Source organism: Grampus griseus (assembly GCF_964374135.1).
Source record: "Grampus griseus genome assembly, chromosome: 3".
Lineage (NCBI taxonomy): Eukaryota > Metazoa > Chordata > Mammalia > Artiodactyla > Delphinidae > Grampus > Grampus griseus.
This window is the reverse complement of record NC_139019.1, coordinates 78,003,961-78,029,142: the sequence shown is the minus strand read 5'-3', so window position 1 is coordinate 78,029,142 and position 25,182 is coordinate 78,003,961. Positions and strand designations below refer to the sequence as shown.

Sequence of the window (25,182 nt, the reverse complement as noted above, 5' to 3'; positions counted from 1 at the left end):
TTTTTATAATATCTTTGCATTCTGGGGCAACCCTATATGTCTGTTGTGTGTGGCATATGCATACTCTCTGTGGGCATTTTACTAGGTGATGGTCATTATAATAGGAATTACTATTACAGCCTCATTCCTTCTGTTTCCTTTTATTAATTAAGCCCACCGCTTCTACCAACTAGCCGGAGAAGCTGATCACATGGAAAACATTTTATATAGTCTTTAAAGAACCGGTTTCAGTTAATCATATAGTACAACATAATTATGGAATCTGAGTATTAGAAAGAATATTGGAAAGCGATCTCCTGTGCCTACCCTGGAAAAATATTTTAAGTAAAAGTGAGGAAGTCCTCAACAAGCCATCAACAACTAACATAGGTTACAGCCACTAAAATCAGTTCTTTTATATCTGGTTTAAATCCTTATTACTGCAGTAGAATTCTATGACATGTCTCCTGTGGAAGGACTATTTAACATTGTTGTGAGTAGTGTAGGACATCGGTAGAAAAAGCAGCTTTGTTTTCTTCAGATATTTTCATAACCACCTATATTCTTTGAAAAATATATTTTTACTTCTCCTGAAATTTTTAATATAAAAAGTTATCCTGAAAGGAAATGAAAGGAAGTGAATGATATCAGAATTCATTAAAGTCAATCTTGGGAATGATTTGCCTCGAAGGATAAAGAAGGAAACAAATGTTCCCAAGCAAGTCAAAACACAGACTATGAGATTTTATTTGCCACTGCCCATCAAAAGTGACTATAATTTGGGTGGGTGAAAAAATTAAACACTTGGCTCCCAAAGAGATGTTCCTGGATTCAGATACAATACATGATCTGGTGCCTGGCTACATCCACAATCTTTACAGCACTTCTTTACAGAGAAGAATTTAGATTATACTGATTCTGAGCTGGAAGTCCTGAGCTGGAAACTCCTTTGCTACTAAGGAAACTTTCTTGAGAAATAACCTTCTTGCTTCTATATTCCTGAAGTCAGCACATTAGAAGATGAGTGACCAAAAGAAATATGTAAGTCAGAAAGCTGCACACCATTCAGGCAAAATCTGGTTGGAGAGGAAAGCTGTTCCCATGGTTAGTGAGCTTCCCCATCTAGCCTGTAGGTGGGTGTGTTTAACAGAAGGAAGCAATGGGAACCCGCCTGTCAGCCAGCCTTTTGAGCTAATTAGCTCAGCATACAACAAAGATAAGTGAGCCTGGGAGGAGGGCCCCCTGAGGGGTCTTTAGATTCTGGGAAATGTCTGATTGGCAGATGTTAAAAGAGATTCTTTGGTAATCCTGTGCATCAATGAGCTGCACAAATTCAGACCAGGACTGCAAGAATTCAGGCATGAGGACACTGTGCAGCAGGCTCGCACAGGCAGACCCAAGATGGACAGAACCTTGGAATCCTTGAGACACATCATTGCCCAAGTCTTGCCTCACAGAGACCCGGCTCTAGTCTTCAAAGACTGTAAGTACTGAAGGGAAAAACGTTTTTTGACTTTTTTAGAAAATAGTCCTAAATGTCTAGTCACATCCTATTTAAGTATGTTTTCTCCTAAATCTCTGTAGTCGTGTGCTGTGGTCTAAGTGGTATTTAACTTGTTCCTGACTTCAGACAGAATAATTTCATTTCACCTACGGGTATCAGTCGCTGGGATATTTTGTCAGTGATACATCTTGTTAACCGTTTAGAAGTCTGTCTTAAAATCTAAGATTCGCCTAAGACTTAATGAACTTTTCCAGATGATTTTTAAATAAATAAGACTGATTGGTACTAGAATTAAAACTAAAAATAACTTGAAAATGATAATAAATTATATCTCTTTTTTAACCTGTTTAATCCTCCATACCATATATGAGTTATGTTTAAAAAGTATTGTGTTTGAAATTTTTTGTTGCAAACAAATTAATAAATCATCACTGAGCTCTTAAATTTTGATAACAAATTATAACACTTTAGTTTAAAAGGCCAGTAAAATGAGATGTCTTCCCACTTCTGCAACAACGCCCTCCCCTTCCCCCCCAAAAAAATCTAAACAGCTATGGCAAAGTTATTTCAAAATCTTTTTTTAATGGTTATGAAAAATAATTCAATCAAGATTTCCAATTCTAGCAATACTATTAGACCATTTATCATGTAACTTTGTTTCTGGAACCAATTTGATTTCCTGCTGCTGCAAAACAGACTATCTTCACCTTGTATCTTATCTACAGTGGGTTTCATATTACAAAGGGCTTCTGAAACAGAACTTTGCTATGGAACTGCCCAAAAGGTAAAATGCATATGGATTTTTTTTTTTTACTTCAATAAGTTACAGCTTTCTTCTTTGTGAATCTCGTATGTCTGTCTCCATCAAAACATCAATGGTTTGTATTTTTGCTTTCTGATTGCTGAATAATGTTCGTTTCCAGATGTCCTTTTATTTTATATTTCTCATATGTGTGATGAAGAGAAAGAAATGTTAGGCAATTTTATTCTATAAAATGTTCTTCTTAGAAATTAAATTGTAACCCATTTGCCCACTAAGGCATAAAGTGAAAGCCTGCTCTTTCTTTCTTTTTTCTTTCTTCCTTTTTTCTCTTCCTTTCTTTATTTTGCTTTCTTACTCCTTTTACTCTTTCTCTTGCTTTCTTAGTTTCTTGCTTTCTTTTAAATATTGTCTTCAAGCATGTGTCAATAGCTATGTTAGAACTAATAAAAATCACTCCCTCCCCCAGACTAGCCTGGAGTCTATTCAGGTTTGGCATGTTTTTTTAAGTGAAAAGGGGAGGAAAGAATGCCTCTCTCCTACAATAGCACTGCATTCACTAGTGAAGGGTAAAAAGGATCTTGACCTGCCTAAGACTTTGGATGAACTGTAGAGGACCAGGGATCATGTGGTAAGGGTTTGGATAGTAGAAACAATAAAAGGAAATAGAGGTGAAATTTTTCACTGAGTTCATTGTGAATTTAAGAAATTTAATCTGAAATTATATGGCCCACTTTTTGAGCTGAAATAAATCCCAGCAATTGTTTAGTTTACCAGAGAGAATAAAACAGAAAAGGATTAAAATAAAACATACGTTAGGTTCCATCATCCAGGCCTTTGTGGGAACTCTTTTATATGGAAAAGCAAAAAAGTGTCCTGTTTTATATACTTCATTCCTTAATATAGAACTTAAATTTCATCAGATAGCATTGCCTGCTTACCCTAGAATGGGCTGCCACTCTGCAACTGCTTGCATGGCTTAATAGGTGTGAATTTTAACTTCTGAGCCTCTCCCTTCAGGTGTTTCTAATCTGAAAAATGACTAAATGAAAGTAAGCCAAAATGGCAGATTTCTGTGCCAGGGGTTTTTATGATATCCAAACATCCAACCACTCACCATCCTCATGGAATAAATGGGAACAGTTTCACTTACTTTCTGGGGCAGACATCACAAGTCTGCCTAGGGCCTATGCCCTGCCTCAGCAACCTACCATGCATGTGCCAGGGTTTAGCACATGGACTCATTTTCTTTGGCACACCCATAAGTTGCTGCCACCACAATCCTGCTTTACACAGCCTGTAAAAAGCTGCTATCAACCTTGAATAGCAGGTTCTAAGCAGCCTCCCTTCCTCCTAGTCACTCTTGGCTCCTTTTCCCCCACCCCAGGCCCGTCTCTTTTTGCCAGAAGGAAAGAGCTAAGCACTTGAACACATCACTGTCAATTCCTTAAGAAAAATTGCTACCTTGCTTTCCTACAAGATGAAAAGTCAATTCAACAATGCTTAAAACCGTGCACAGTTGAACAAAGGAGCATAAAAAAATAATAATAATATTCTAAAAGTGTTTTTCTAAATTTCTCTTCAATGATGCAAAGGCAGTTTTTTTCTCTTTATTCTTCAGAAACATATAATACAAGGAATGTAAATGATCATTTGATTAATTTGTTGCCCTCCCTTGGCTTTTGATTTGTTTAAAAACAAGCAATAGTAAATTGAATTTTCTCTTCAAGTTGGTCAGGAAAAGTACCCAGAGAGTTTTCTGGTCTGAGACCGATGCACATGGGGATAGTTACATTCATTTAAGGAAATAAAATATGAATGTTTTTCTCAGCCAAGGAGGCCCTCCAAGTGGCATTTTGTAATGTATTAAACCTCTCATTTGTTTTAGACAGGTGTTCATCTGGCAAAAGTTGTAATTTGTTTTTTATTTTCTTTCCTGAAAGGAAATAAATTTCATGACATTTTTTCCCTTTTTCTCTATTTTGCGTTTCAAATGAAAAATAACGGAAAGAAATTTTAAACGAGGTGGGCTCTCAGTTTGTAATTTGCTCATCTAAGCTGACACTGGACTGTTCTTCACTACCTAAATGTCTCCATTTTGTAACAGGTATCTCTGGGAGTCTCTACCACCAGACAGAATCTCTTTGTAGAGAAATTAAGGCATATATCCATGTTGCCCTTCATTCTTGGCTTTGTGCAACATCCAGTTTCTTTTCATGTGTCATGTGTCACAATCAAAGATGAGCTATCCTGAAAGCAGCCCTTGTCAGCTCTTTTGAGAGTTTGTGTGTGAGCTTACTATCTGTTTGCCCCTGTTTAACAATTTCTCACATGCTTTCCCAAAGGAAATCACCGCCCCATGATTTCAAGATGTCTGCACTTTCAGATCCTACTCTGAGCGTTAACCCTTCAAATTACAAGAGCATAATATGCTTATCTGCCATCTTCGGATCCTTCTTCATGCATTAATAGTAATGCTAAGATGTCAGTCCTCATCATGTGATTAAGGCACTATGCTAAGAAGGTTTACTCTTCACAGCAAGCCAATAACATAGGTACTATTGATTTATAGGTGAGAGAACTGAGGCTTGTGGAGGTTAAGGTGACTTGCCCAAGGCCACACCTAATAAAATGACAGAGCCAGGATTCAAATTCTATCTTCCAACCTCTCACCTTTAGCCACTGCAAGACATTGCCTCTCAGAGGTGTTACATTACCATGTCATTTGTGCTGTCATGGCAGTATCTGTTAGGAAAACAGAGGTGGAACTGAAATGGACTCTTCTGGGTGTATGGAGAGAGCTCATTAAATAGGCATATCTGAACAGGAGTGTAACAGGAGAGTAATAAGGGAAGGGCATTTTTGAGGAGAGAGAACAGTTTGTCCAAAGGCAGATCAGGCAATACAGGAACAATGCATCAGGGGAGGTGGAGACAAGGCTGAGAAGGCAGGTGGAGTCACGCTCAAGTGTAAGCAGCAGGGGTCCATTAGAGTTAGCAGTGATCGTAGATTAGTTCTGGAAGTGTATGGCCTCATGTTGTATTGGGGAAAAGATTATATTGACATCTGCTACAAGTATACTTCCTGATACTAAGCTGGAGAGAATTGCAGATTTTTCACAGTCAAAATCCTTTTGCCCATTCAGGCAAGATGCAATACATGCCTATAGGGAGAAACCACTTTCACTAAATAAAGGCCAAAATCAAGGCAAACTTTTCAGATAGTTAAAAACTATCTTAGCTGTCATTAAAGCCATGAGAACATGTTGGTTTCTAGCACTGATTTATAAAGTGAAGTGTTAGATTTCACTGTTTCCCAAAATTTTATAATGAAAAAATACGGTGGAACATTTAACTAAACATTGCACAATTAGAAGAAAAATTTCTCACATATTTGAAGTGCATTAACTCTCCCATTTGAGGAGACATTTTCTGCATGAAAGGTTGTATTTATACCAGTTAGGTGAATACTTCAAAAAGTACATTTTTACCCTTTGGAAAAATTGGACCATACTATAGAGCTATTAAAAACATCTCAGTAATCATGAATCTGGCTGTATGGAATGCAAGAGAGGAAAAATTCTCAGGAGTCAAGTATTTTCCCCATCCCATGCTTTTTAGAGTAGTTTTCTAAAATCTATAAATTTGATGATACATTTATGGTTTTTGCATTTCACATAAAGGAATGGAGTAGGATGTGAGGGATGAAGGCACTTGTGCAATAAAATTCCTACACGTATTGCATTGCATTCCACCACAGAAAGTGTGCTGGAAAGAGCATGGTTAAAAAACAAAAAACAGGGACTTCCCTGATGGTGCAGTGATTAAGAATCCACCTGCCAATGGTGGGGACATGGATCCGATCCCTGGTCCGGGAAGATCCCACATGCCACAGAGCAACTAAGCCCATGTGCCACAACTACTGAGCCCATGTGCCACAACTACTGAAGCCCGCGCGCCTAGAGTCCGTGCTCCACAACGAGAAGCCACAGCAATGATGAAGCCCACGCACCACAAGGAAGAGTAGCCCCCGCTCTCCGCAACTAGAGAAAGCCCGTGTGCAGCAATGAAAGACCCAATGCAGCCAAAAATAAATAAATAAATTTATTTTTTAAAGTGAAGTATTGTTATAAAAAAACCCAAAAAACAAAAAACTCCACTGCTTGCTAGCTCATTTTGGATTAATGATGGCATCTTAATTACAATAATTTGAACTCTGATAATTTTAGCATCTAAACTGTGGATGTCCATTCTACTGAAAAAGCCTACTCAAAAGCTAGTTTTACTTTATCTATTACAGGACACAACTATTTTTATTTGAATTTATACTAAAAGAAAAATGCAGATTTCATTTCAGCTATCTGTGGCATAAGCACTGTTCTCCTTTTTTCAGTAAAGATACATTTGGCAGAGTTTAAATACTGAAAGTCTTAGTGCCAGAGGAAAATTTTTCAAAATGGAAAAAAAGAAGTGGCTTCTTGATCACTTAATGGCCATATCTGTCTTAATACATTTATTTCTTAATATATAAATATATATAAATATATATATAATATATAAATAAGTGCCAGAGGAAAATTTTTCAAAATGGAAAAAAAGAAGTGGCTTCTTGATCACTTAATGGCCATATCTGTCTTAATACATTTATTTCTTAATATATAAATAAGATTTCTTAATATATAAATAACAAATCAAAATAAAATATGAGTGACACCCATCCTGTGATCAAATCTGGTGCCTCTTCATGGTCTGCTGTCTCATCTCACCATAGGCTTTTTTTTTTAACAGTTAAGATTTGTTAGCCTGAACTCAACTTTAACAACTTCTGAAACTCATGTGTTAAGTTACAGCCCATAATAGGATACAGCTGCACAAGGGTGAGTTTCTAAGTTATGATTTTTCTGTTTAAATGATACGGTTTTACTGATTATGTGCTACAGATTGATTTAAGAAATGTAAGACAACTTTAGAAGCCTTTCATAAAAGAATCTTCTTTATTTAATACATTTCATATTGGTGTTTTAACCCTAAAGGCTCTTATTTCTTTTCTTCCATGTTCAAATGCTCATATAAGTTTAGTCTGTCAAGGCAGTTTTAAAAATCCTATTTTAAAAGAAAAAGGAAAGAAAAAAGAATCCTACTGAAAGTTTAATAATGACAAAATAGGCAATTATTACACTCCCTGTAGTTTTCTACATTCTCTCTCTGCTGTCCTTAGAATACTGTTTGAATTATGGTGTTGCTTTTTTTTTTTTTCCTACTAGGATGATAATCAGTTGGTCCCTATTTTGATCTCATCCCATTAATGCAGTTGTGGGAACCCATCATCTAGTCACCACCCCTTTCACACTTATGGGCTGTATAGTGTAGTTTACATTTTTCTCATGTGCCTCTGTACTATGAGTTATAGTTTTGCTGGCATGTTTTTGTCCACACCTAAGTTGGAAGTCCCAGGAGGGCAAAGCCATACCTTGCACTTCTATGTAACCCCCAAGGTGTCTCCCACAAGGCCAGGCACCTAGCAGGTGCACAACAGACTTTTCTGGTGGCTGATTTGTTTATTTTCTCCCTCACAAAAAGGGGGAAGATTTTTCCCATTGTCAAGTGAAATATGATGAAATAAATGGTACTGGGACTTTCTAAACCATCATCCATTGACACCTTAATCACAGCCTAACTGCATGCAGGGTTAAGCTGACAGCCCCATGAAACAGGAGGCAGCATGGAAGAAGGATGGGCTGTGAAAATAAACACAGCCACCTCAGGCAACTTCCCCAGAACACTGCCTCAGGTTGGCCTTGGTAGAGCAGCCCAAATTATCCCATATACCACACTGGCAGTGACTCAGATTGCCAGTCCTTATATTCATCCTCAGGGTCTACCCTCAACTCTGGGTCACACAACTCTGTGTGCACCAAGCTCTTTAGGGCCAAACTCTGTCCGTGCCTTGTACATAAACCCTAGTTGGATAGCTGTGGCAGGGTCATGGAGAGCTTTCTTATAATGACTCTACCCGGGGAAGGTATGTTACATGCCTAAAGCCACATTTGCACAGATTTGACCATTCTAACTAAACAGAACTGGTCAGCAAAGTAACAGTGTTTGATTTTTTTCTTTGTTTTTTGTTATCTTGGATCCTTGGTTATCTAAAGTCAACAGTCCTACAAAGTCTCTGAAATATAGTGCAGTGTCAGTGCCCAATGGCACATGGGAAGGATATCAATATATACTTCCTAATTGGTTAAGTGGATTACATGAGGTTTTTAGTCTATGTAGCTTTTGTGATTGGATGACATCATTTGAACCATGGTGCACAGATAAAGCACATTTGGGAGCTCAGGCCTGCTACTGCTGCTGCTGTTCAATTGTGATATATTTAATGACCTTTTATTTTAATGTCTTTGTGATTCCCTCTTGTTCCTTGATATTCTCTCCCCTCTGCCTTCTTAAAAAATTACCTTGTACATCCAAAGATATTTTTTTTCCAAAGATATATTTTTTAAAGTGTTATTTAAATTTCTCCCCAAATGACTTATAGTTCAGCAATTTAAAATTCTAAAGGTGAAAATTAAACCAAAACGAACGATGTACTTTTTTGCATATTATAGAGAATCTCCCAAGAGGTTAATTTTGTAAAAAAAAAAAAAAAACAACCCAAAGAATCTTAATTCCCTCAGAGAAAGTGTTCAGGGTAGAGAATGGGGACCAGACCAGAAGAAAAGAAAAAACAAACAAAAGAAACACAACCAGCTTCCCAGCTGCTGAAGGAGCTAGGCATTGACTCTGGAGCGTTACTAAAAGAAAATAATGCTGGGAACAAAGCAAGACTCTTAGCTGTCTCAGCTCTGTTGTGTGGCTGTGGCTACCTTTGAAAGAGTATCTACAGAAAAGAAGAAGGGGCCCAAGATTCCTACATATTGTACATGACACACAAGCTGTGTCAGCAAGATTCCATTAGCCTGGTCAAAACTTGTCAAAGCCTGAGGATGGTTATAAATGTTTAGACAGCTGGCTCTGTTGGTCAGTGTCCTGGAGTTAGCCAAGCCAAGCACAAGACCCACAGGTACCCCATTTTGCGTGAATGGTAAATTGGCATCATGCCTTGAGCTGGCTCCTTAAATTATCTGGGGGTCCTTTTCCTGTTTCTCCTCAACAAATCTAGGGAATCACATTGACAAAAACAAGTTGTACATGATTGAATTGCTAGAATAGAAAATACTAATTAACTTTATTTTAAAATATCACCTGCTAAGGGTAATTAAAAGATTATATTAAAATATTGCATAACAAAAAAATCCATCTGTTTTGAGGCAGAGAATCGATTTGAAAATATGTTTAGCATCTTGAAAGCCTCTTAATGGTTTATCCTTAAATGGTAGCCTTTCCAGTTTGTCTTTAATTGTTTTTGGCAAGGGAAATTTTGCCCAGCTAGAATTTTTTTCTCATGTAAGGCATAAAGAAATTGCTTCTTTTTTTCTGATAGATTCATAACATAACATTCATAACATACTTTTAAGACCCCTTATTACTGACAATGACTGTCTTCCCGGCAGGACTTACCTGGTATTAGGTAATTGAACTGGGCAATGAACTATAATGTTTCTACTTTCCTGAAGCACAATCAGTCATTAACATTGATTTCAAATAAGAGTTAGCCCCTCTCTGTAGTTTTTGCTAAGAGCAGTTCTATTGCCATTAGCATTTATTAGAAAGTGAAAAATTGGGACAGACATCCATGTCTCCAGATTTTGAGACATGTAGCATTTCATCTATTTATTTTCTGTCCATTATGAAGCTTTGACTTTAAGAGTGAATGATATTAAAAGAGCTTTCTTTTTTCCATCTCTGAACTCTTCACATATTTTGGAAATAAATTAAAAAGCACAATGTGTCCAATTAGGAATTTTCAGATTTGAGAATATTTTTAGAATGTTTAATGACGTGGTTTCCAATACAAGAACAGTCAGTCTCAAAGATGCAACATGCAAGCATATAATCATGCCTTTTCCTTTCTTCCTTCACCTTCTCTAACCACAAATAATAGCTAACACTCTAGTGCTTACTATGTGTGAAGCTCTATTCTGAGCATTTTCCATTTTAAGCTTTACAGCAACCCTGTAATGTAAGTACTATATTTTACAGATAGAACAGGAGCACTAGGTAGGTTTCTTACAGCGGTAAAGACAGGATTCAAACCCAGGCGTTCTGGCTTCAGAGTCCATGCTTTTAACTACGTAAGGAAACTGCTGCCTGTTGATAAAATGTGGAGATAGAAGATGCAGTACACGTTTTATTGTGTTCAAACCAAAGCCCCTATAATCCATGGGGCATTTACATCCTCTCCATCTCAGAGTTCCCATATGAAAACATATATCATGTGTCCCTATTAGCATCTTCATCGTGTCCAATCTATGAAAATGACAAGCTCTGAGTTTTTAGGATAAAGGCCCTCTGAGTGGCTTCATACTCCTTCCAGACTACAAAAGGAGCATTCTCTTGCTTGCTGCATCTCCTACTCACTCCTCATAGAGATTTTCTGCCCAAGCTCCTCCCAGAGAGACATTCTTCCTGGGCTCACCCAGATGCATAAGAGCAACTGCACATTCTCTCCAAGTATTTGTGCCCTTGTTCTTCATGAATGGAGCCACTACAGACAGCTCATCACCTCAGGCAAAGACAAAGGACAAGGAACTCTGTGTTCCTGCCTTTCTCTCCCACTTGGGTAAAGCTGAGGCACCAGAACAATAGGATCAATTTCCAATTATTAAAAGAAACAAACTCCCCTTACCCTGTCTCTTATCAAATTGTACCCCCTTCCTAATGGCACCCTTCCCTATTGCTCCCACACATAATTCCACAGCTGAGGCATTACTGTTTTTCTTACTCTTTTTGTCAAATGCCACTCTCACTCCTTTGAGAGCACAGTTTCTATCCCTTCCCCCATCCCAGTGTAAATCTCATTTTTCTGAGGTGGCTCAGATTAGGCCCTCCTCCTATGCATATTTTTATTCTTTAATTAATTTATTTATGTGTTTTTGGCTGCGTTGGGTCTTCGTTGTTGCGCGCGGGCTTTTTCTAGTTGCGGTGAGTGGGGGCTACTCTTCCTTGTGGTGCATGAGCTCCCCTCATTGCGGTGGCTCCTCTTGTTGCGGAGCACAGATTCTAGGCACGCGGGCTTCAGTAGTTGTGGCTCGTGGGCTCAGTAGTTGCAGTGTGCCGGCTCTAGGGTGCACAGGCTTCAGTAGTTGTGGCACAGGTTCAGTAGTTGTGGCTTGCAGGCTCTGGAGTGCAGGCTCAGTAGCTGTGGCGCACGGGCTTAGTTCCTCTGCGGCATGTGAGATCTTCTTGGACCAGGGATCGAACCCATGTCCCCTGCATTGGCAGGCGGATTATTAACCACTGCACCACCAGGGAAGTCCCCCTACGCTTGTTTTTTTTCTGACCTTTTCAGTTCACATTTATCTACTTTTCCCCTTGAATCTGTTTAATTATTGTGCCATAAATTTTAAAGTTTTAAATATTACCTTAAAATCATTTCTGTTCTACAATGTAGCAGTCTAGTATTTTGTTAACAAATTATATTATGAATTCATTATTTCTGCAATCATATTGTAAGCCTTTATGAACAGAGGCCTATTTTGACTGCTTTGTTGTTTTTTTTTTTTTTACTCTATACCATCAAAGACAGGGTTACCAGATACACCAGTGCCTCATTGCTGGTTAATTGTGGTGTTCTGTTACACAATTCCTGATCTCAGAGACTACTTTCAAATCCTTTTCAACACAGTGCTCCAGGCAGTCAACATAAATGGATTAGAATTGACACTCTGAGACAAAAGTACTTACCATTCCTGTTCAGGATTTCCCTAAGTCCTAGTTATCATGAAGGTAAAGCCCCAGCTGGCAAGCAGCTAGCAATCACATGTTTACTCTGCCCAGGCTTCATCTTTCTGCACCTCCTCAGCCATCTCCATCTGAGCCATGGCTGCCACCACCACATCCATGCTGTGTGGGTACCATGGTGGTTCATATAAGAAACCTCCTATCTAGAAGGAAGTCTTGATCTCTCCATGAATCGTAGTACCTTCACCTATCTTCTGTATGTTCATTCAGTTGCACAGTACAGATATGTAGTTTTCTTAGATTTCAAATGAATTCAACAACTGCTTCTAGATGAATAGCCCTGTGCTAGATACCAAGGAGGCTACAGAGGGGAATGAACTAGAGTCCCTGCCCTCTAGAATCAGTCAGCTGTGAGGCAAATAACATAATACTGTACTCTATAAGATGAATTGTTATCACAAGGCATTTCATTCCTCTGGCCAGAAGTAAGTCCAGCCAAGTCTGACTTGATAAATTTAGCCTGGAGCACCACATCTATTTTATTACATGGCTTATAGGACATTAAGTGCTAAGACATAGGGCCACTAATGGAATAAGAGCACAGAAAAGTACATTCATACGGGCTAGAACCAGTGGGCAAGGTGTGATGGAGGACGTGGCCTTTCCTCTGAACTATGAGAATAAATTGGATGGATAGAAGGGAGGGGCAGAAACAATACTCAGGATAGGAAGGAGAACTTGAACCAAAACACAGGGAAAAAATATGCAGTATATGTTCCAGGACAAGTAAAGACACTGCATTTGCTGAAGCTGATTGAGAATTTCTGCTAGAAAGGGTCAAAGGTTGGATGGTCAAAGTGTTCCACATTGTCGGATGTCTTCATTGGTAAACTGCCTTCTGTGAAGTTTGATGCTGAACTTTATAATCAGAGAGAAAGCTTGAGGAAGGAGAAAATGAAAACCTCATTTATGAAAGACTTGCTTGGGGATCTAGTTACCACTCTGAAAACTGTCCTATTCAGATTTTAAAACACAGTGATGAAAAAAGTATCCACACTAATGTCTATAAACTGCATAGCAAATTGTCGTCTTGTTGATGTGAAAATTTTCAAAATTGCTGAAGAGATTTGTCTCAGTCAGCTTGGGCTGCTGTAACAAAATACCATAGACTGGGTAGCCTAAACAACAGAAATTTATTTCTCACATGTCTGGTGGCTGGAAACTCCAAGATCAAATTGCTGGCACACTCAATACTTTGGAGAGAGCCCTCTTCCTGGTTTGCAAATGGCTGCCTCCTCACAAGAGAGAGAGAGGAAGCTGTGGTATCTCTGTTCTTATAAGGACACCAATCCCATCATGGGGCTCTACCTCATAATCTCATCTAAACCTGACTATCTCCCTAAGTCCCCACTTTCTAATACCATCATATTAGGGGTTAGGGCTTCAACATATGAATTTGTGAGAGACACAGATGTTTAGTCCATAACAGGGTCTATTACATGTGTCTGAGAAAACAATTTGGAGCAATGGAATTCATTAAGAAGTTTGATGTGCAAAGTCAATTCAGAGGTTAAATTGCTTTCTTTACTCTCAGATGTTATGAACTGATAGAAATCACAAAAAGGAACTGGATTTCATGCTGTTGTTCCTAGGATCTCCCCAACAATTCTCTCTCCTTCCACTTCCTCCCATACCCCCAGCCTCAGCCATTTGACATTCTATTTCTTTCTTTTTTTTTTTTTAAACATCTTTATTGGAGTGTAACTGCTTTACAGTGGTGTGTTAATTTCTGCTTTATAGCAAAGTGAATCAGCTATACATATACCCCCATATCTCCTCCCTCTTGTGTCTCCCTCCCACCCTCCGTATCCCACCCCTCTAGGTGGTCACAAAGCACTGAGCTGATCTCCCTGTGCTATGCAGCTGCTTCCCACTAGCTAATTATTTTACATTTGGTAGTATATATAAGTCCATGCCACTCTCTCACTTCATCCCAGCCTACCCCTCCCCCACCCATGTCCTCAAGTCCATTCTCTACGTCTGCGTCTTTATTCCTGTCCAGCCCCTAGGTTCTTCAGAACCTTTTTTTTTTTTTTTTAGATTCCATATATTTGTGTTAGCATACGGTATTTGTTTTTCTCTTTCTGACTTACTTCACTCTGTATGACAGACTCTAAGTCGTCTACCTCACTACAAATAACTCAATTTCGTTTCTTTTTATGGCCGAGTAATATTCCATCGTATATATGTGCCACATCTTCTTTATCCATTCATCTGTCGATGGACACTTAGGTTGCTTCCATGTCCTGGCTATTGTAAATAGAGCTGCAGTGAACATTGTGGTACATGACTCTTTTTGAATTATGGTTTTCTCAGGCTATATGCCCAGTAGTGGGATTGCTGGGTCGTATGGTAGTTCTATTTTTAGGTTTTTAAGGAACCTCCATACTGTTCTCCATAGTAACTGTATTAATTTACATTCCCACCAACAGTGTAAGAGGGTTCCCTTTTCTCCACACCCTCTCCAGCATTTATTGTTTGTAGATTTTTTGATGATGGCCATTCTGACTGGTGTGAGGTGATACCTCATTGTAGTTTTGAGTTGCATTTCTCTAATGATTAGTGATGTTGAGCATTCTTTCCTGTGTTTGTTGGACATTCTATTTCTTTATAGTAATTTTACCAGTTAAACATCAGTTACCTTGACAAAGGCAAGACCAATAGATGACCTGTAGTATTAAACCCTGAAGTCAAAGAGTTGCTCAGCTTGGCTCCAGCATCAGCCAAGTTGTTATTCATCTGCATTCTCTGGGTCTCCAGCTGAGGATTCACTACCTCTCTCCTGTCTGGTGTCCAGATTCACTATGGATGACCAATTTATCTTGTCATGGCTGTGGATAAAGCCCTTTTCCTTTAGTGTCCATTCAGACAAAGTAGAAACTCTTTAGAAAGAATTTCACTAAACTTTGGGAGAAATAATGCGTAGCCACAAACGATGTATTCCAGACGATAGCTTCCTGATCCTGAGGTGGAAGGCACAGTCAGACAGAGAAACTTGACCTTGACTTTTGTTCATGCCCCTCTTCAAAGGAAGCCTGTTCCAAAGCCCTCCTCGGTCTTTTGTCATTTCCTCTTGTTCCTCTTGTGGTCTCTCCTTTAGCCATTATTCCTTGAAAGAAGGGACTGGAATGGGAGGCCTAATCACAACCCCCCTCTGAAGCCCACAGCTGGTGGGTATTTACAACATTGTTTTAAACCGGAGCAAAGTGTTAGCTGAAGATTAATCAGGATACCTGTTCACATGACACAGACTGCTCATTCACTGTGACAGTTCCAAGCTAGAAAGTGTCATATCACTTGTATGAAAAAAATACAGATATTAACCCTTTGCTTTGTTTGACTGCCAAAAACAAGTATCAGAAAAATGGCCCATAGAAAATGGTAGGTGAAGTAATTCTTGTGCAGAGCCTCCTACACCTTTCCTACCAACAGCCTCACAAAGGCAACACATCTTCCATACCTTTCATGACATTCAAATATTCAGTTAACCTTTATTCTTCTTCTAAAATGCTTCTAATAGATGTAGACATGCATGAAAACAACTTAAATTCCATTATAATTAGGAGTGGCTCAGGATGAGCAAAGAGCTAGACTATACACCCAGACCAAACTAGGTTAAAAATCCCAAGGCTAAGACTTAGTAGCTGTGTGATTGTATCCTGAGCATCTTTTATTTCTTATCTCTATGTTGTGGATAATACCTTTTGTAAGAATTAAATGAGAAAATGCCTAGTGCCTGGCATATAATAGGCACATGATAAGAGAGATGAGAATAGCAACTTCGTCCTATCCTACTCAGGACTTCTCAAGCTTTAGTGTGCATCAGATTGCCTGAGAATCTTGTTTAAAATGTAGATTCTGGTTCAGTAGGCCTGGGAGCATGAGAGCCTGAGGGGCCTGGAAGGTGACTTGAGGAAGTTTGGAATGAGAAAGAGTATCAAGACATAGGGTCTTCTATGACTTGCCAAGAAGTTATTTGTTCTGTAGGTAATGAAGGACCCACAGAAAGATTTTAAGATGTGAGTGATTTAATTAACCATAAGATTCAGAAAGATTACCTGGAAACAGTTGAGGATGGGTTGGATGGGAGGGTGATTGGAGTCAAGTGGGTACTGTGGTATATCTGGTTAGATATGAACCAATGCAGCAGTGGCAATATTAACTGAGAGGAAGTGATGACTATCAGAGACATCAGGATACGGAACTGACAAAATCTGGGCATTTATTAGATCTGGAGAGAGGAAATTAAGTTTAAAGTTCCTGTCAGGTTTCTGATTTACGTGACTGGGTATATGATTATATCACTTTCTAAATAATTTGGGAAAAGAGTTTACGGAAAAGAAAATGGGTTGAGTCTGGGAATATGTTGAATTTCTGTGACATCCAAATGGAAGTATCTGTGAACAAAGTTGGATTTACAAGAGAATGTTTTGGGAACTATTGGCATATATTATGGTAGATGGATTCATGGAAATAGGTTCCGTCATTCAAGAGCAGTAGAGAGAGAAGCAAGAAAAGACAATGATAAGGCTCTTGTGCAAATCAACATGAGGGGTGAGCAGAGGAAGAGAAACCCATAAAATAGACAGAAGAAATGATAGAAATACAGAAGAAGAATCAGGGAGAATACTGTCAGAAAAGCTTAGGGAGATGAGAGTTTTTAGAAGAAATTGATCGGCTGTGTCAAATGCAGTTAGAGGTCAAGTAAATAAGGACTGAAAGTTAGAATTAGTGATATTTGCCAAGTAGTTTCAGTAGCATAATGTAGAGGAAAGCCAGATTGTTGGTGGGTTAAAAATGAATGGCAGGGGGACTTCCCTGGGCGTCCCGTGGTTAAGACTCTGCGCTTCCAACTCAGGGGGCATGGGTTCCATCCCTGGTCAGGGAACTAAGATCCTGCATGCCACATGGCATGGCCAAAAAAAGAAAACAGAATATTCCCGAGGTTAAGTGTTTCTTTTAATTGATTCATTGATTCATTCATTTATTCATTCATTTGTTGTCTTGAGCATACTTATGGCCGCTGAGGAGTGAGTAAAGAGAACACATTTAAAAATAGGAAGCCAAGAGAATTACTAATAGAACAATGCCTAGAAGAAGCAACACAACTTCATTTGAGACTGAAGGAAATAAGGTAGAGCTGGGCACTTGTGCAGATGGGTCACTAGATGTAGGGAGGGATGTCACACGCTTGGTGGCTTAAGTTTGTAACGTGAAAGGCAGGATCATTGGCTGGGCACTGAAGGTGCAACTGCAGCTGGCGACTAAACTGTGTTGTGAGGCCTTTCCTCAAATTTGGGTGGTTTTCTTCAGCAGTACTTGACCCTTTGCTTGCCTTTTCTTTGACATTGTCCATGAACCTTGTTGTTGCTACTTCAAAAAAATAAAGGAGCATGTGTTTCATAAATAGAGCATCTTCAGATATACTGATCTTTGAAATTCAAAACAGCATGCTGGCCTTCTTCCCTCTGCACTCCATTCATCTGGTTTTCCAGTCGACACGAGGAGATAGAGATAGAAAGATGGATTGTGTGTGTGCATGTACATATGTTGCACTCTTTAGAGGTGATGACATACGTAAGACCATCAAAGAAATCTTCCAAGGTTGCAGAATAAAAAATTTGAAAACTGCTACATTTATTCATGCAGAAATTTTACTTAGTACCCACCTTTGAACTCTTTAATCCACACAGTTTTACGTGCCAAAATTCTTGTGTTCATTTTACCTAGAAGAGCATGAATCTTCAGCTCCTTACTCCACTTTTCAGCTGAACATCATTCAACAATGAACCAACTTAAAATAGCCGGTTAATGGCCCTTGTTGACTATCAGGGCAACAGACCACTGACTTCGGTTTTAGGCTTCAATCTTCAAGACATCTCTGCTAAATTCTGTAGGTCACGGGCAAATTGAAACACAAATCAGCCCACTCACAAAATACTTGTTTTCCTGGACATGGGAGAGAGAGGAAGTTGGGGAGCAGAAATACAGTTTAGGAAATAAAAGTTCTAATTCTATTTTGGGTTACATCAACTGGTGGAAAATATTACTTCAAATGTTTTTGAATGAATGAAAAATGTCTGTAATTACCAAGCTCACCTTGACCACTTAGCATGTATTTTATTGGTTAATTCAATTATCCCCTCTGATAGTCTTATATTTTCCAGTTTCTTTCCCAAAACACATCTTAAATACTAAAAACTACAGTTCTTAAATATACACAGGCATCCAGTTCCCTGGGTGTCTTGCAAATTTTCCTGAACTACACCTTGTAAAACTGGAAGCTGATGGGTGACCTAGGAATGAAGTGAAAGAGCCAGGTGCTCTGGTCAACAGCTTAGAAAGTGGTTGTGCAATGTTTTTGCCTCCAAGTCAAACTCTGTGACTCTCCTGATTCCCTGCAAAATAACAAAACCCAGCATTTTGAAGCACATGTATTCAGAAATATATCAGGAGAATGTCAAAGGGCATATAGACACCATATTACAAAAAGAAAGTTTGAAAGAAGAAAAGCTATTCAATCTAGAACCTGAGGAAACCTGAGAGTGGTCTATTTTAGTACACTTTTATACGCAAGTGTGAGATGCCAATTCAAAACGGTTTAAGGTAAAAGCAGATGTGTTGGTTCAGGAGCTTAAGCTATGACATCAGAACTTAGTCTTTCTTTCTCTGTCTCTTGGTTCTACCCTGCTCTATGTTGGCTTTCTTTTCAGCCATGAGTCTCCCTTGCCTGGGCAGCACCATACTTCTCTCCTATAACCCCAGCAACTCTAGTGAAAAAGGAGAATCCAGTCTTCTGACATTTCCAACAAAAGTCCTGGACTCATTGACTCTAAATGACTTGACTTTGGTCTAATCCCCAATCCTCAACCCTGGAGAAGACTTGGTTAAAGGAAAGGTGGTTCTTTAAGGAAAACTTTCGTGCTATTCCTGCAAAGAGGGACAACAAATGCCAGGGAGGCAAAAACAACAGATGTCCTATACCACCTTCAATTATGTCATGGGTTCTCTTATGAATACGGGGATTAACCTCTATGAAGTCCCAGAAATGAGAAATAGCCCACTTGCATGAACCTTATAGGAAAGCAGATTTCCACACACTCCCCAAAATGACCTTCTTATAGTTAAAACCATTAGCATTTGAAATGGGCTACATCAAGATGTGCCAATTACCCGGTCCTTCCGTGTGTCCAGAATCAGGCCAAATGGGCAGCTGTCAGTGGTATTGTGCAAGGAATTCCTGCATCAAGCGGAGCTTTGCCTGCATGACCTGAAAGGTCTCTTTTGCCTCTACAATTCTATTATCCTTGTTAATTTCCACAATTCAATTTGCAGTACAGGATAAACAAACCAACCTAATTTGATCTGGAACTTCTACAGGCTATCATAGGTCATTTAATCTAAAACACATGGCTGTAGCCATTACTACGTTTTCTGAAGTCATCTAACAGACGTGGTCCTTAACAAGGTTTCCATGTTATTAGTTTCACTTATGGTTTTTTTTCCCCAGCCTCCTGCTTATTACACAATTGCTTTCATTCTCCTTTGGATTAGGGTGGAAAGGAGCATGAAAGAATTTTCTTCTTTCTGCCTTTCTCCTCTTAAATCTTATAATAGGTGAGTTCCAATTAAAATTACATTGCTTGGGGCTTCCCTGGTGGCGTAGTAGTTAAGAATCCGTCTGCATGCAGGAGACACGGGTTCCAGCCCTGGTGCGGGAAGATCCCACATGCCGCGGAGCAACTAAGCCCGTGCGCCACAACTGCTGAGCCTGCACTCTAGAGCCCATGAGCCACAACTACTGAGCCCACGTGCCACAACTACTGAAGCCTGCACACGTAGAGCCTGCGCTCTGCAACAAGAGTAGTCACCGCAATGAGAAGCCCCTGCACTGCAACAAAGAGTAGCCCCTGCTCGCTGCAACTAGAGAAAGCCCACGCGCGGCAACGAAGACCCAATGCAGCCAAAAATAAAACAAATAAAATAAATAAATTAAAAAAAAATTACACTGCTCATACTTTTACCTTTGAATTTAGCTTTCACTTTGCAGGTCCAAGAATCTATGAGAAACAGGAGTGGGAGTCATGGATAACCATAGATCTGGACAAAGTTTATTAAGGAAAATTTTCAAAGAAGGAAGAGTGAGATTTTTAAATTTGTTATCAAAAACTAATTTGTAAATTTAATATACTGCAATGCTGTTAGAATTAGGGTGCCAAACCACTTGAGCCATACTCATGAAAAAATAAACACATTTGTGTTAAATAGTATTTGTTTCTTTCACAACTGAAAGCACCCCACACCCCCACCCCACCCAAACATACACATACTCCCTTCTGCTTAAACTGGAAGTGCCTTGTTACACAATCCAACCCGCAAATAAAATGTTGTTTTTGCTAGGGTATGTCCATCCTTAATAACTGATTATATTTCTTGTCTTTTTCAGTGAATGTTGTGTCAATGTTACAGGAATTTTGGGAAAGCAAGCAGCAACAGAGGGCTGCGTTCCCAAGTGAAGGTGTGGTGGTCTACGAGTCGCTGCCGTCTCCTGGACCACCCTTTGTGAGTTATGTGACCCTCCCAGGGGGAAGCTGTTTTGGCAACTTTCAGGTAAGAAGCAACCATAAATTGATCAGTGAAAGCTGATTGAGTTAAAACAGAGTAAGCCCTTTGATAAAATGGTACATTGTAAGTTTTCTTGGATCTAATGAAAAAAGTTGTGCCACATTCCATTATGTAACAGAAAAATTGGTCAGATGTTCCCATTTTTTTTAATGGGAAGTATTTTTTATTAGGGTGTTGTCCCCTGATATTTCTTGGAAAATGAATTTTATAGTATTTTATTTGCCTAACTGCTGCTGCCTTTTCCCTCAAATATTTTAGAATAAATCTTAAAGAACAAAGGAACTTGGGCAAAGTCCTTCCATCAGGGCCCTTCCATCAGTAGAAAGTCTTCACGTTTATGAAATTTGTAATCAAATACTAATCAATCTACTACACACGAAAGCATGAACCTATAGCAAAGGTTGAGGGTCACAGGGCTGGGTTCAGGCACCTATGCCAATCCCAAGTTCTGCCTCTGAATAATTGTAGACCCTTGGGAAATTTATTTAACTTACTGATTTCCCTGATTTTGAGATGGGGAATAATACCCACAGGGTAGGTTGAGAATCATATGAAATATACATGCAATGTGTTTATCTGATATATAGCAGTTATTCCAAGTATTATTTTGATAATTAGTATAAAGACTCTTCCAGTTGGTTAATTCTTTGTTATGTTTATGATGGGTGTAAAAGATGATATATTTCTAGTTGTACACCTGTTCACACAAAAACATTTGTCTGCATTAACAATCAGTATCTGATTGTGTGCGTAACAAATACTTATTGAGTGACTAGGAAATATCAAGCACTGGATCAAGTAATGAGGATATGGTCCATACCTTAAGGAAAGAAATGTACAAAATTATAGTAATTACATAGTAATATTAGAGGGTCAATGAAAGCACAAAAGTTGGAGCTTCTCAATTTACCAGTCACCTTTATAAGTACCCCTTTAGTGCAGTAAACTCTCTCTTAATTTTCAATAACTGGCAAAAATCCTTCATTTATAGTTTATGGACAATGTGAAACTCAGAAGCGCTCAACTTTCCCTCTTAGCTTGGACAACTAGGAAGCCCAGAGGCAAAATTTCAGTGTATCTCTTTGTAGTATGTCTATAAAACTTACTGTCGTGTAATTTTTAGGACTAACCTCATACTTGATATTATTTATATTTCTAACTTTACTCTCCCTTTGAACTTAGTGTGCCTCACTCATTTATTTCGTCCTGTTACCATGTATCTGTTTTATATTATTTCAAATCCTTTGTGTGCCTCACTCATTTATTTCGTCCTGTTACCATGTATCTGTTTTATATTATTTCAAATCCTTTGTGGAGTAAGGGGAAGATATAGTTTAATAAATAGACCCACAAACCTATGTCTGCCTAGGGAAGTCAGAAAAGAATTCATGGGAAGCAATCACACACTGAGATGTACAATTGAGGGTGTCTTTGCCAATCAGTAAAGAAGAGATAACATTCTCAGCATAGGGAACAGTGTGTACAGAGGCATGGAACAAGAGAAAACCACAAGAACTTTCAGAATTTGGGGATCCTAAGTGTGTCTGTGACAGGGAAACAGTAGGCGATGATGGTAGACACTCATATCAAACTATAAGGGGTGTTCTTTGCAAAGAAGAACAGGTTTTATTCTATATAAAATCAAAATCCCTGAAAGATTCTGAGCAGGAGCATGATATATTCAAATGTGTTTCAGAAAGCTTACTCTGACAGTAGCCTGGGGTAATTTTAAAGAACTGCTTTCAAAACTTCTGACACCGCCAGCCAGTGAGGTCTTGCCTTCTACCCTGAGCAGTGGTCAACAGTGGATTTTTACCTCTGACTAATGAAAGTGAACTGCCTGATGAGGATGATTTGAAAATGGCTCTAGAAGCCTTAGAACAGAACTTGATGGAACCCTAGACACTTAGACATGGATGGGGAGCAAGGGAGGGGGAGGAAAGGCAGCAAATGAGCAAAGGATTCCCTAATCCCCATGAGTCTGCAGGTCCATCATCGAGCATTCAAGGTGAAGTCTGCCTACTCATAGAGCTCCCATCAGACTTCCCATTCAGGGGAGGCCTCCTAGGAAAACAGAGCTGCTCAGCCACAGAGCAAGGTTTTGCCAGCCACCTAAATGAATCTGGTTTTTTTTTTTGTCCATGAATGTCAATGGACTAAAGATCACCAAACATGTGAAGAAATCCAAAAGAAAAAAATTTTAAAAAGGCCAAGGCAAGCAAACAAAAGAACAGAAATATTTTAAGCAGCAGAGTATGTAAAAGAGTATTACAATAATTATCTTCAGAAAATTGTGGAAAGATAAGTATCCCTAAAACAGCTAAGAAAAAAGAAGCAAGCAGGGAACAGGAAATTTAAAGTGTGATTGCCAAATTAGAACAATAATTAGAACAAATAAAAAATGAGTAAACAGATGAATAGACATAGATCACAGCCAAATTAGTAAAGGATAACAAAGTAAAACATGAATAGTAAATTTTCTAGAACTTAGAGCAAAAAGACAAAGAGATGGAAAAAGAGGACAGGAGACATGGGAATAAATCCTGGAGGTAAACATTAATCTAATAAGAGTTCTAGAAAGAGACAAAGGAAATAAGGGGAAGAAATAAGTAACAGAAGCAATTTTCTTTGAGTTAAAGGAAAGCACAAATTTTCATATTGAAATGGCCCACCGTATTCCAAGCAGGATCATGACAAAAAGTCACACAGCTCTGTGGCTGTATGAGACTAAGGGACAGCATTCTGTTTAAAAGATGGATCAAGGGACTTCTGTGCATTGATCTCACTGTTTTTTTGGGTTTTGCTTTGTTTTGTTTTAAGGTAGATTTGATTTACATGTAGGATAGCTATGGGGGAGCTGATATGAAATTGGGCAAAAACTGGCAAACCTGGTCAAAAAAATGAAAAACTATATATTTGAAAAGATAAACAAGAAAGACATTTGTGAGTAAGAAAAAAGAATAAAAAACATACACTACTCTCAGCATGAGAAAGGGGATGTAATCATAGGAGTGTGATATAAAAATACTACATGAACTATTAAAAAAGCATTAAAACTTACATAATATTGACTTTTTTCTGGGAACTCTGTTATCTTTGCAATTCTTCTATAAGTCTAAAGTTATTTCAAAATAAAAAGTAAAAAAGAAAAAAAATGGCTCCAATGGCTCCCTACTATTTTACCTTCTTATTAAAGTTTGAATTCCTTATTCTGGCAATAAAGACTTTACAACTAGCCCCAACTTTCCCAGCTTTAGCTCCTGAATTCTTTTCTGACACTCAGTGCTTCAGCCTGACTGTCCCTCATCCAGGCCTTGACCTCTTCCAGCCACTCCACACTCATACTATGACTGACTCATGAAGTGCTGTTGCCACCTTCTCTTCATGTCTAAACCCTGACTATATTCCAGGACTTCACTTAGATATCACATTTTCCATGAATTTTCCCTGAAGCTCCCCACTAAAAATCTTTACCTCTTCTGATTTTCCAGTGCAGTTAGTTATCTCTGCTTCTCTTCTAGTATTTAATGTTTTTTACCTTATGCTACAGCTACTTATGTGCATGTTCTGTCCCTATAATAAAATGTAAGGGCCTCAGGGACAGAGTCTGTATCCTTATATCCCTAAGATGCCAAGTACTGGGCTTTGCATATAGTAAGTGCCTAATAAATGTTGTTGAATGAATAGCTAAATGATGAATAACAAATCCGAAGAATCAATGAAGTTTATATATGTCCTTTTTAAAAAATATATAATCACTATTGACAGATATACAAAACAATATATACTATTACATACAACATAATATATCAACTAAGGTATTTCACCTCACTCTGCAAGATGGTGGGCTAGGAAGGAAAAATCAGTAACATTAAAATCAGCTGATATTATTATGTTCATATCTGTGATTAAAGTTTTGAAAGTGGATTAATTTGAAACTATTGATTTAAAAAAACCTTCTAATTCTCTCTGAATTTCGTTTATGCAAAATAACTTTCCCTCCACCCTATACCCATGATCTCGAATAACCAACATTTGGCCATACACACCCATGCATTATGTTTGTTCATATGTAATAACTACATTCATTATAATGTACTTAGAATATAATGCTTTTGACAGATCAGTAAATAGATCTAGAGGATATGAGTCTAAGAAATTCTAATGTTTTTGTTTTTGCTTCCTTGAGAATTATGAATTTCCCTATTGTCTCATAAATTTCTACTCCAAATGATAAGACATCCCGTATGTAGTAAATTTACCATCCTCCTTATAGTCTCTAAAAAATAGAAAACAAAATTTAAAAAGCTGAACTCTTCAGCAGGTAAGCCTCTTGGTGATTTCTCTGATCATTTCAGGGTTTCCTTTTCCTTATGTTTGAATCATCATATTTTAAGGTTCTCAGGAGGATT

General features: G+C 38.5%; 1 protein-coding gene across 1 annotated transcript in view; it reads left to right on the top strand.

Moving 5' to 3' along the window:
* Positions 1–1,380: 1,380 nt before the first annotated feature.
* The window catches only part of LIX1 (limb and CNS expressed 1), a gene marked incomplete at both ends in the record, with an annotated part of 47,251 nt that continues 23,449 nt past the window's right edge, over positions 1,381–25,182 (top strand). The window contains 2 exons of the mRNA XM_082650606.1: positions 1,381–1,462; positions 20,592–20,755. Coding sequence (XP_082506732.1) covers positions 1,381–1,462; positions 20,592–20,755 — 246 coding nt within the window. The remainder of the gene's footprint in view (positions 1,463–20,591; positions 20,756–25,182) is intronic.